At 46.5% G+C, this 12,875-nt stretch overlaps 1 protein-coding gene across 4 annotated transcripts in view; it reads left to right on the top strand.

Moving 5' to 3' along the window:
* DPP6 (dipeptidyl peptidase like 6) overlaps positions 1–12,875 on the top strand; it is a 905,150-nt gene that overhangs the window by 215,392 nt on the left and 676,883 nt on the right. For 2 of the 4 annotated variants that reach the window (XM_032394352.1, XM_032394353.1), the window contains exon 1: positions 6,397–7,038. The exons of 1 other annotated variant lie outside the window; for it this stretch is intronic. In XM_032394352.1, the coding sequence (XP_032250243.1) occupies positions 6,799–7,038 (240 nt within the window). In that variant the 5' untranslated portion in view covers positions 6,397–6,798. Of the gene's footprint in view, positions 1–6,396; positions 7,039–12,875 lie in introns of those variants that run through there. One more of the 4 variants, XM_032394351.1, reaches the window with a different exon arrangement.

Genomic DNA, 12,875 nt, shown 5'->3' with positions numbered 1-12,875 from the left:
ATTCACATTCCAATGGCCAAAGCAAGTCACTCAGGAAGTCAGTGTGGCAGTTTAGGATACCTCGTTGGAAAGGCTATGGGATGAAAAAATATTTGCTGAGCAACATTCCAATCTTACAGTTTCAAATATGGAAATAATGACTTTTTTTAAAAGATTTTTTTATTGAGAGAAAGAGCACGAGTGCGCATGTGAGTTGGGCGAGAGGCAGAAGGAGAGGGAGAGAATCTCAAGCAGATCCTGGGCTGAGAGCAGAGCCTGACACGGGGCTGGATCCCACGACCCCAAGATCATGACCTGAGCTGAGACCAAGAGTTGGATGCTTAACTGACTGAGCCACCCAGGCGCCCCTGGAAATAATGACTTCTTATCTCAGAGATGAATCATCCGGACCGAGAAACTTGTAGCTTGGAAATGTAGTCATGCTCTTGGGAGAGGCAGCTCGTACTCCGACTGCCCCATTACACGCGTGAGGGAGTGGCTGGTCTTCTTGGGGCTGGTGCTGCACCTCCCGGCCACAGCTGACCCTTGTTTTCCTTTTCAGTTAGGCCCTTGTTGTTTGCCAGTGACTTTTGATTGATGCTTTTCTGGACAGTGCCTTGACTCAAAGGAATGGTCTTAATTCTGGAAATTTCTGACACGGGGTAAGATGGTGAGAGAAGTGATTCTGTGAGAGAGGTTTCCAGATTCCTGCCAGCAGGGGTCCAGGCAGCGGGCGGTACTTTTCCCGCCCTGGCCACCTCACAGGTGCTGTTGGCCTGGACGCTCCAAGGCACGTCATTGTGGCTCCACGTCTCTCCTCTCTTCCCTCTTTGTGTCTTGCAGCCCAATGCGGCACGTGGACCTGGAGGCCCGTTCAGTGGGCTGGTCTTACTTCCCTTTGCTCCTGCTGGCTGGCCAGCCCTGTCTTTCTAGGGTGGATTACATCAGCCTCACACTCAGCCTCCCTAAATTTTAGTCCTGTTGTACATTCTAGGAATACACCTTATCCCCTCCCGTTTTATAACTGGAATCGTTTTTAGTGGAGTCAGATTTTTTTATTTTCTGTAACTATTTCCATGGCCTGCATGTGAGTATAATTTACATGGCAGGATTAAATAACTCAGCATCAGCTCTGTTTCCACTCTCCAAAGAAGACCCTGCATTTGAAAGACCCTGTTTCTTTCTATCCTTTTCTAGTCCAATTGTTGTTTTCAAATAAAAGCCTAAAAACCTTTGTGGGTGACATCATGCAAAATAATAATAATAAAATAATAGCAATAATAAAATAAATTCAAAAGCCCCACGTGAGTGTTGGAGCCCTGGACTTGCTAGCTTGTGTCATGAGTCATTCCAAGCACACCCCACCTTGGAATGTCAAAATGCTTGCCATTGGTCACAAGAGAGCGCAGATAAAAGCTTTCTCTTCGAGAACACAGTCATCACCTCTGTTGGTTAAAGCACGAAGCACTGAATTGCAGAGGCTCACTAATGTCACTTTAACATTAAAGGGAAGCAGACTTAACTTAATTCAGGAGACTGGAGTGCTGCATCGTTGGAAAGGGCGAGGAGCTCTGGGGACATTTCAGAGCCGAAGTCACGTCCCTTTTAATCTAATATTACCTAATGTATGAATTAAGACATTTCGGATAACGACACTGTTCTGTTCAAATGATCACTAGGGACAAACAGAAACAACAGATTCTCTTCCAAATCTCATGCTCTAAAAATCGTAAGAGCCTTGGAAAACACTGTGGAAGTTCTTGTTGTGTAATCAGGACATGTGAAAAGACAGAGGTTGGTGCCTCCTCCAGGAAGGAAAGAGATTATTTGGATAATTTTGGAGGAGATGCTGACATTAAAAGTGAGATTTTATAAGTACTCAGAGAGCAGCAAGGAATTTGTAGAGAAGAAAAAGATATACAGTCTATTGATATTGACCCAGAGCAAGGACAGGAATGAAGGACAAGAAGGAGAAGGAAAGAAAGGATGAAGACTGGGAGGAGAGGAGGTGGGCAGTGCTCGGGTGTCAGAGGCCAGAGGGAGCACCCCTATGGGAGGGGAGGGACAGCCCCCCACCCACCGGGCTGGAACAAATATTTTCCGTAGGTTGACTCCAGCCTTTTAGTTAAATCAGTGGCTGTTGTACTGACTTGGCAATCAGCTTGGCCTCTTGTATTGATTAACCTCGTGGGTTTTGGGGGCACAGGGCGAGGGAGGTTGGTTGTCCATAGTAGGTGTTAGTGCTGAGTACCAAACACACAGGTGCACAATGGCAAATAAAAGTGCCATTGGGGAGATTTAAAATGCAAATAAAAGTGCCATGGGGAGATTAACAGCGAACTTTATTAATTTTAGAGTAAGACTTTTTGTTGGGTTAAAATAAATGTTTCTCTTTAAAACAGTTGTTAAGTACCAATTTGAAAAGCTCAAAATTAACTCAGCACCTACTTTAATTTTGTGTTTTTCTTGTGCTGGACATTTCCTATTTGTAAAGTTTGTAAAGAAGTCATGCTACCCAGACCCCCTTGTGGATAAGCATCTTGCAAAAAAAAAAAAAAAAATCTTTTTTTAAAGATAGACATATAGAGAGTTTAATTGGGAATAGGCTCTGTATTTATGTATTTAGCACTGTATTTTCTCAAACTACCCAAATATTTGTTTTATTTCTCCCCTTTGGTATGAGTACAAGGTGATCATACCTAGAGGATACTGGTGTCCAATATCTTAGGGAAGTCCTTCTGTTAGCACAGCGCATGCTGCTGGTCATTTCATCCCTCATGTCTCAGCTTTTGGAAGGAATCAAAATCCCAAATAGGGCTCTGCTCTCCTCTTTTCCCTCACAGAGAAAGAGGATGTAAACTCTAGGATATAATTCTCTCCTAGAAATAAGAAAACCTCTTAGCTAATAAAAACCAGGCTTAGGCTGCTGAACGCAATATACTTTTGGTATTTTTACAATGCTTAGCTTGCATGTGGACCACAAAGTTCCCTTTATTGTCGTTTAAAAAATGACTATCCACCATATTTTGCAGCATTTGCCTAATTCCAATGACTTACCATATTTGTTTTGTAAATTGGTTCCAAGGAAAATAAACACACACCCACACCTTTATTTAATAAATAGGGGAAAAATAATCATCTGCAACTCGATGGAAAAAATGGGTCAGTGGACTCAGTTTTAAGCAGTATTGAGGAATTAATATCTTGATATGAAATAATCCATGAAATATTTTCCAAAAACTAGTTTCCCATATTTACCCAATAAGCAGAAGTGGGAATCTATTTTGATAGAGCATATTCAAGATGTTTGGTGACGTGAGCAGAGGTGGTTCTTGACCTGTGCCCTTCTGAAATGCACCTATATTTAAATGCTCATTGGGAAGTTCTGCTACTCTTCAGAACCTCTCCCCCTATTTAAGGAATGGGGGTCTGAAAAAGCTATTGAAGGCAATAAGTGAGTTAATTACGTATCATAAACACAAAATGCCGTAGCTGCAATTTTCTGCAATTGCATTTCCTCATGCGGCTCAATGCACTAACTGGCTGACTCTGTTGCATTTGAGACTTCCAAGTCCTGACAGTATATTAAAAATAACACTGCCCTTTGTAAAGAAATACTTAAGACACAAGTGAAGTGTGGGCAAATACTTGTGTGTGTATTCACACTCAGAGTCTAGAACAGTCTTGAGGATGAGTGGTGCTCTGAGTGCAAGGTGGAGGACAGTAGCAAATCTTTGGGGGGAGGGAGGCAGTGGGCCCTCAGTCTAGAGGGCATCTGAAAAGGCACCTGAAAAGGCTTGGTGCACGCTGATCTCCCGCTGCTGTTCTTCCAGTCCTCCCACCTGCCTCGGGGGCTCCACCTGCCTCGGGGCTCTAGCTGGGCCTGAGCACCCCCCACCCCCACCCCCGTTTCTCCTGTTTAATTTTCGGATTTGTTCTCTCTCAACACAAATGTATACTCAACTCTCCCTTCAGTTGTTTATGAGTCTTATCGTTTCTTCACTTTATAAATAATTTTAAATAAAAATTGCTTATGTTGTCTGAATCATTTAGTTAGGATTTCTGACACTGACCAAATGTTATTTGAATACCCACAAGCTCCTTTGAGAATGATTTTTAAAAGTGAGGGCCACACGTGCCTTCCATAGCTCAGTTTCAACCCATTATTGTGGATATGCATACTTCTCTAAAGCATTGGGTATGATAAGTAAGCTATTTCTGTATAAATACTGTATTTTGTATAAAATGTTAGTACAAGCAATATGTAATGCTACTTCTTATGGTTTGTGTGAATATAGACATGCAAATTTCATATGTGTATTACATAAGTAAGACCCTAACAGCATCTATATTTAGTGAAGTGTCAGGACCTAGATGCTGCAGGGAGCAGCTTGAGCTTTCCTTTCAAGTCCGGCTGGGAAAGGCAGCTTCCTCCCATCAAAAGCACAGCTGGGGCGGGGGAGGGGGGATGACAGCAAGGTTTCCTATTTATCTAAATGTGATGACTTTTAAAGTTTCATTTTATGGCTCTTGTAATTGCTGCCTCTGTCTTCAAAGTACAGAGGGGCTGGTGAAGCTCACTGCACCCCCAGACTTGTGGGAGGGACATCTGCCTATGCTGGAGGCCTTTTGCTGGTTCAGGGAGCCTCTTAGCTATTGGGATATTGGTTTTACTTGTTTTCACGGTTGCCTAAAGGAAACGTGTCTTTAAACTAGTTTAACAATCACACTTTTCTTCATAGTGGAAGGAAACCACAGTGGATTAAACAGAGGATGGGTGTGATAATACATTTTAATTAAAACAAGACTACCCACTGGGTTGAGACTTGGGGAGAGTGTGAAAGGGACTGGAACGTATGTCCTCCCAGGAGGCTTATTCCAGCATCCAGTTTCTCCAAGTTAAGGACACTGGTGGGAAGAGGCAATTTCAGGACCAGGTAGGATCTTTCTCGGGGATATCCCAGCTTGGGCAGTGATGCCAGGAGATCGCGTTGGATTCAGACCACCAAAGGCTGGTGAGCCCGCAGTATGGCCTGCTGAGTGGCCATGGCCTTGCCTTTTTATTTTTTTAAACCTAAGTCAAATAGTCCTGGAAACCTAGACGGAGCAGGGAGCATCACTGTGTCCGGGAAGAATGTGAAGATGAAGATGTCCACTTTGACCTGGTGTGGAAGGAACCGCAATGTGGGCAGATGCGAGCCCTCCACCTGTCCCCTCCCTCCCGAGTTTCAGGTCCTAGTTTCCGCTGAAGATCAAGTTGGGACAGATCTGTCCCAGCTGGAGGGTCTATAAACAAGAGGAAAGGGACATGGGGACGAGACGAGAAGGAAGAGCCCCCAAGAGCCTCAAGAAAGTTGGAGGAGCGGATTTGAGAACGAGGGAGAGGTTCCCAGAGGCCCCGAGGGAGCAGTCCACCCCAGGAAAGGGAGGAGAGAAAGCCGCCTGCGCCTGGAGTCGGAGCCGGGCGCCCAGGCATGTTGGTGTCTTTCCACACAGCGGCGCTGGAGCACGTCTTACTGCAGCAAGATGCGCGAATGCGCACCCGGAGCCCAGCGCCCTATTTGGTGTGGTTTCTCCCTGGTCCGTTCCTCTCAGTTGGGGGTTGAGGGGGCGGAGCAAGCTTTGGAGAAGTTGCCGGCATCCCAAAAGCTTCAGCCTCTTCTTCTGTTTACTGAAAATGAACACGGAGTTCGCGATGTGCACAAATGGGTTGGGAAGTGTAGGGAGGAGCGTTCCACGGAGTTGCTGGGAAGGCTTCCGCCAGGCCTTCCCTGGCTTGCCTTCCACGACCTTTGCTTTTCCCTTCGTTTTGCGCCCGGGGGAAGGAAAATGAATCTATTTTCGGAGATGAGCTTGGTTTGGGAAGCAAGGAGGGCTCCTTAGAAAGCGGTGTGTCTGAGCCATCTCCCTTTTCAGCCCTGCTGTTCGCTCTCCCTCGCCCCACTTAGCACCCCCAGGCCCGAGGGGTCTTGGCTGTTGTTGCAAGTTAGGCAAGAAAAGCTGGAAGGGAAACCCGAGGGGGAGCGCTGGGAAGGAGGCGAGGCTGCAGCTGCGCGGGGTGCGAGCGTGAGGACGCAGAGCGCAGCCCCGCGCCGAGGATGGGCGCCCTCGGGGCTCTGCCACGCCTGAGTACCCCCCAAACCCTCCGCGGTTTCCGCCTCTTCCGCGCTCTCTTCCCGCGCAGCGAGGGGTGCGACCTCCCTCCGGGCTCCGAGCGCCCCGAGCCCCGCGGCGCGCACGCCCCCGCCCAGCCCCCGGCCCGCCCCCGCGGCCCCCCCGATCGCCCCCGCCCCCGCGGCCCCCCCGCGCCGCCAGCCCCCTGCCACCCCGGCGCCATTACCGGGCCGCGCCGAGGGGCCGCTGGGGAGGGGGAGGAGGAGCCGCGCGAGGGGCCGGGGTGGGGGGAGCGCTGAGATCCGCGCTGGCTGTTCGCCGGTCTCTGGGTGGTGCCAATTCTGGGGCCTAGGCATTTTCCCTCCCTTTATTTTTTTGGGGGGGTTTTTCCTTTCTCCAGTGCCTTTGATTAGGCCGTCCGTGGCCGTGGCGAGGAGTTGAGAAAAGCGGAAAGAAGCGAGGGAGAGCTCACAGCCCCAGACCCCCGGCCCCGCCGAGCCGCCGGGGGAGGGGGCGGAGGAGCCGAGCCAGGCAGTCGCCCGGCGGCGACTTGAGAGTGGCGCGCGGGAGGAGCGGCAGCCGCCGGCTTCCCTTTCTTCTGCTGCTGCTTCCCTCTCCCCGCGGAGGGGGTGGGGAGCGGGAGCCCGAGAGGGGCAGGCACAGCACAGAACGCCCCCGAGGCAGCCGGCGAGGGCGCGGGCACCGATGGCTTCGCTGTACCAGAGGTTCACGGGCAAGATCAACACCTCGCGCTCCTTCCCGGCGCCCCCCGAGGCCAGCCACCTCCTGGGCGGCCAGGGGCCGGAGGAGGACGGCGCGGGGCCCAAGCCCCTCGGAGCCCCGGCGGCCGCGGCGGCGCCCCGGGAGCGCGGCGGAGGCGGCGGCGGCGCGGGTGGCCGGCCCCGGTTCCAGTACCAGGCGCGGAGCGATGGTGACGACGAGGACGTAAGAGCATCTTGGTGGGTGGGGGGAGGCGCGTCCGCTCCGCATCTCCGCATCTCCGAGGGTCGGGGTCGCCCTCCTGCCTCCCCTCCCCTCCCCTCCTCTCCTGCCTCCCCGGAGCAGATTCGCTCCTCAGCGCCGATCTCGGTCACCGCCGTCCCAGAGCGGGTCTCGGTCTGCAGCGGCGGCGGCCAGGAGTTGGTGCTTGAGAGAGCAGCGTCTGTGGGGTTGTGCTGCTGGGATGTGGGATGGCTGGGGGGCGTCACTGGGTGTGTGAATGTCTGTGGTTACTGTAGGTTGTTATGCTTCCTAAGGCGAGAATTCAGTCTGTGCTTACAACTTGATTTTCCTTCCTTCCTTCCTTCCTTCCTTCCTTCCTTCCTTCCTTCCTTCCGTCCCTTCCCGCCCTTCCTTCCCTCCCTTCCTTCATTCCTTCATCCTTTTTTTTTCCCCCTGCTTTGAGACTGGGGAAGAAAAATCTCAGGCTTCCCACCTGTCAATGGAATCTATGCATTGTGCCCTTCTCAACCTCCCCCACGCTGTCCCTTTGCTCAAATGGCCTCTACTTCTCACCTCTCCAGGACACTTTCCCCTCCAGTGCTGATAGCGTTGGTGGTGATTTCCTTTTGCGGGGGGGGGGGGACACGAAACACTAGCATCTGAGGCCCACCATCCTGTCCCAGGGCCCAGCACAATTTTTGCTGATGGGAGTCAGGTCCTGCCTGTCTCCCATGCTTAGCCTTGGACTAGCAGCTCTACCTTAGACCTGCTTTAGGAGAAAACTTCTTAGGGAGCATGTTTTCTACTCTTCTTCGGGCTGGAAGCCTGGTTCAAAGGTTGGATTTGCATATCACCTTAGTAACTGATGACTCAGTCAGGACACTAGCGGGCAGCTTAGATGGATGAATCCAGCCACCTCTGTTGATCCCTTCCAGCTATTCCAAGGGCCAGGGAGGACCACAGAGAGAGGCAACTGCCTGCTGAGATGCTCTCTTCCTGGGGAAAAGAGAAAAATCCCAGACAAGCTCTTGGATTGGCAGGCAGAGCTGGCCTGGCTGCTGTAGAGCCCGTAGAGATAAATGCAGGGTGTGTTGACTTGTGGAACCCCCTGCGTGTACCTTTGAGCAGTTTCCTATCTGGGGGCACCTGGGCACAGGTCCTCATACAAGCCTCAGATAGCCTACCCTGACATACCCAGGGCAGTACATGTCCCTGCACTGAGCAGACAGTTGTGCTCATTGCCTTGGGTCACACTGCTTCACCATTTGGGTTTTCTTTAATAGTGCAAGGTTGGGGGGCGGGTGTTGAGAGCTTTCACAGGGACAATTCTGAAAAATCTCCTGAGGTTTTGTTGTTGTTGCTGGTCGTTTTTGTTTTATGAATGGAAGATGTGAAGACAGGGATGATGAAAGTTTGTGGGAAGTGCAGTTTGTGTGTACACACACACACACACACACACCCCACAGCTTGTATCAGATCTTGCATGACATTTTCTTATTTTCTTTTGGATCCTTTCCAGGCTCCCCTGGTTACAGAGATAGCGAGCGGAGAGCTGTCCCTCACTTCAGTGGGTCAGGTCCTAAGGGAAATGCATGGATTCTTCAGACATCTGGTTCAAGGAACTAGAAGTCTTTGGGGAGGGGTTTTATTGGGGTTGGTGAAAAATTCTGGGGGATTAAACTATTGAGAACCTTGGGGAAGACAATTGAACTGCAATGCAGACAGAAATTATGCACTTTTTGCCTTAAGTCTGACTTTAAACTGTGGAATTGTGTTATGCTTGGAGAACAATGCAGTTTCCCTATCACAGGCTCTAGGTGTCGCTAGGAGAAAGGAAAGGCAACAGTTTCTGAATTTCCTTTCGGATGATCTCCACCCATCTCTCTCCTTTTTCCCCCTTCCATCTTAGTTTGGAGCATATAGTTCCAGTTCCTTCTTTTCAGTTTGATATATGCCTAGAACTGTTTCTCAGATAAGCAAAGGGTTGAACTGAGGAACAAATTAGGGATCTGACATTTGCAAATGATTTCTGCTGATGTGGCTCTGACTTAAGGGTATCTGACTTAAATTCAGGAAGCCCTGACATCAGTGTTTTTTCCTGAAAAATACAGAAGAGTGTGTGTGTGTGTGTGTGTGTGTTATTATGTAGGTGTGGGTATAAACATAGTGTACATGCATATATTGTCTTTATGAAATACATACATATATATGTATTTTAAATGTCTGATCAAATCAATGACAGAGCTTAATGTGGCATCAACTTCTTGAAAACTTTGTGTGCTTTTCTCAGAAATGGCTTTTCAGAACTGGAAAAGTTATGTCTAAAAATTTACAGAGGATAGATGTACATATTAAATCACTTTTCCTTCAGGAACAATAACTGCCTTATGTTTAAGGGATACCCGTTTAAAAAGATAGTAGATGTAAAAACTGCTTTTCTTATACCAGCTCTTGTCAAGATTAGAGAATTTAGAGCCATCATTTTGCTACCCAAATGTAAACCAGAAGATGTGCAGCTAATTAGGAATGCATTGCACATTATTCTTTGCCTGTTGGCACGACCTTTTAAAACACTGCTATCAGCAGTTTGGGAGGGCCCCATTGCTGGGGCGGGGAACTGTCCGACGTGCTGAAGCATTCTCTGCAGCAGAGCCCCTCTGTCTTTTGGGAGCGCCGCATTGCTAGGATGAGAGCTGTCGGAGGTTCTGAAACACCCTGGGGCTGGCGGCTTCACTGCCCTTCTATGACTTGTCAGTAAGGAAAAGCTGTTCCATGGTACAGAAACAGCTTTCACGCCTTGGTCACCGAGACAGTGATAAACAGCATGCCTTTAAAATCCAGCGGGCTTTGTGCCTCCTTCCATCCAAAAAGGGGGAAATAAAATGTAGTCCTTGATCTCTTTATGTGTGTATGCATACATGCCTGAATATGATTGAAAAAAGTGATTCCCACCAAAATAAAATTTAAGGTAGTCACAAGATCTAGCAGAGAGAAATCAAATGCTGAGATTGTACAGTGAGTAATTAACTAGTATTGCATTGCCCATCTGCACAAACTACACATGTAAGGGAACTCCTGTTCCCCCTTCCCAGAGCCCCAGAAAAGCCTGCTTTGGTTGGGTCAGTTCTAAGATGTGAAGTTTAGCTCTGAAATAGAAATAAAGCTAGAATATCTTTTCTATTGAAGTTTCCTCATCAATCTTAAATTTATTTAAATATAAAGTCAATTACTTGGACAACCCCTCTGAGGAATCAATAGCTATTTTGATTAAAATTCATTTTGTAGGTTTAAAAATAAGTTGACTCTTAAAGGAAATGTTGCTAGAAGTGACTTTTAATGGAATTTAGTAATTTCCAATAGGAATTAGCTATGACTGATTTTAAAATACTGGACTTTGTGCCTCCTCTGCTTGAGTGGTTCTGTTTTATTTTTTAAAGGACTTTAGAGGCCTTGGGCGGTAGTCTTGTTGAGGTTACATTAGTATGTTCCTGTATTCCTCATTTTTGGTGACACATGATTTCCTAACAATACAAATCCGATGACAACAGGATTTTAAATCAGCAAATTGGCTGAATCAGGCCCTGAGCAACGAGCCCCTGCTTATGATGTCTGTCAGCCTGACAGGGCCAGTTTCATCACCCTGCATCTTTGGCGTGATGGTTGTTCTTCAGCAACCAGACCATCTTTCCCTCCACTTTGGTTTTTCATTGGTATAATGTCAATGTCCTGTGGATTTCTTCTTGGTATTTATCAACTTTAATGTTTTAAGTAGCTTGGCTCCACAGATAGGTTTGTTTACCTTATTACTTTCTTCTCCAATTTTCATTTTTTAAATATTGAATTTCACATTATTTCCCTAACATATGAGAAAAATGCTAAAACTTTCAACTGTCTACTTGATCCCATTATTCTCATGAATGATTTGACAATGCTTAGTGTCCTCACCTACAGATATCACAGGGTCGTTTGGAGCTTTAACTTGAGAAGACAGGTAGAAGTCCCATTTCACTCCTCATAATGATAGTGCCTACGAAGTGAGTGCTATTACATGCTGAGCACTGAAATTCATTCAGTTTCAGTGAATATGTTGTTGCCAGTACTAATAATATTATCCCTTAATCTTTCTCCACCAGTTCTCCCTTCTTCTCTGCCTACAAAGGGAAACGAAGACCATCTTCACTGGTCTGTTTTGCCAACTCTGGCTACAGTCCTGTTTTTCTTTCTTCTATTACAATTCAACTTCTCAATCAAGTTGTCTACAACGGATTCCACTAACAAGTCATCGACAATCCTCTTTTCCTTGTCTAGCTCGGTGGCAGACTTAGGTTCTTACTGTTCTCACTGCAGAAACTGCCCACAAAATGTCGTCGGCATTCTCTAAGTAACTTGATGTAATGCCCTGTGTGGTGCCTCTTTAGTCCTTGTTGTTACAGCTTCTGCTCTTGGGAACCACCACCCTGCACTTCCAACGTTTGCGTCACATGTTTTTCACAGTGCTGCTGGAATTCATGCCCTACCTCTTTCTTTCTGAAGTTGTCTTTCATTATATTCTACATTATAGAATCCTACATATTCTATCTCTTTCATTTTCTCATACCCTTAATGTGAGATCGTGGGAGAACCTACATTCCCATAGTTTGGTTTCCACTATTCTATTTTTTACCTTTCATACTTTCTAAAGATAAATTAGATCTCAGATAAATTAGAATGAAGGTAAAGGGAGCCAAGTATACTCTACAGTGTCTGTATTAGAAGATGACTAAGTAGCTTTCTTTTCTAATATACATTCCCTAGCATTTCTTTTGAAGATATTGTGCTTTTCTGTTTTACAGAATTGTAGAATTGAAAGGACCTTAGTGAGCACCATCTTGATCTCTCTTCCAAGCTTTTGTTCCACATGTCAAGCAACTAGATACTAGATTGTTTTTGTGATGGTGACAAGATAGATACATGGAATATACCCCCAACATTCCCCCTCTATTTATGTCTGCATATTCTAGAAACCTTTCCTCCTAACCTCTTTATTTGTAGTGGTAGGATCGCCATCCTTCCATCCCCTAGCATGACATACAATGTATGTAATCATATACAAATGGCATTTGCTCAGTATTTTTATTTCTTTTTTGTTACATTAAGTATTTCACTAGATAAGCTTTGAGGTCCCCTTTTGAGTTTAATGCCATATAAAACTATATCCTAGCACCCTGCTGGAGACAGTACTTGTTCTCCTGAAAAGTTTAGTTTTTGCACTTCAGAGCATATTTTAAATGCATAGGAATGGTTTACCACATAAAATAGTCTCTCTGTAGGTGTTTTGGTAAAGTGAATAATCCCTGAAGTTTTGAAAATATAATTCTGTATCTATAAAGAATTTGCTGAACTGATAATACATCTATAAGAAGATTATATAAGATTTTGCTTACTGTCTCAACACAGAGAATGTAGTCATAAGTAGGAAATTGTCTAGATTGAAGGAAGTAAAACTAGTGACATAAGCAAAGTCAGTGCTAGCTGAATGATGGGTGAAGCCGAACATAGCATCGAAAGTACCTTACCTCCGCATCACACCTTGTATTTTTTAAGGCACCACTAGATACACCTCATTCTGTCTTCAGAGTTACCTTGTCTAAGGAGGAAAACCCTAACTGACAAAGAGCTAATCTGTTGGCTTGAAAAACTAATAAGGGTAAACCTAATTACTTTTCAATTGGATGAGTCAGTTGTCAACTGTGAATGAAGCAAACAAATATCAGTGTGTTAACAAGCCTTTGGTCTCTAGAGCCAGTCACAAAATATGTGTTTGCTTAAAGCCCAAGTTGTTTGTGGAAAGTGAGCTTTAT

Source organism: Phoca vitulina, unplaced genomic scaffold (genome assembly GCF_004348235.1).
Source record: "Phoca vitulina isolate PV1807 unplaced genomic scaffold, GSC_HSeal_1.0 scaffold80, whole genome shotgun sequence".
Classification (NCBI taxonomy): Eukaryota; Metazoa; Chordata; class Mammalia; order Carnivora; family Phocidae; genus Phoca; species Phoca vitulina.
The sequence above is the reverse complement of the archived record's forward strand: the minus strand, read 5'-3'. Positions and strand labels throughout refer to the sequence as shown.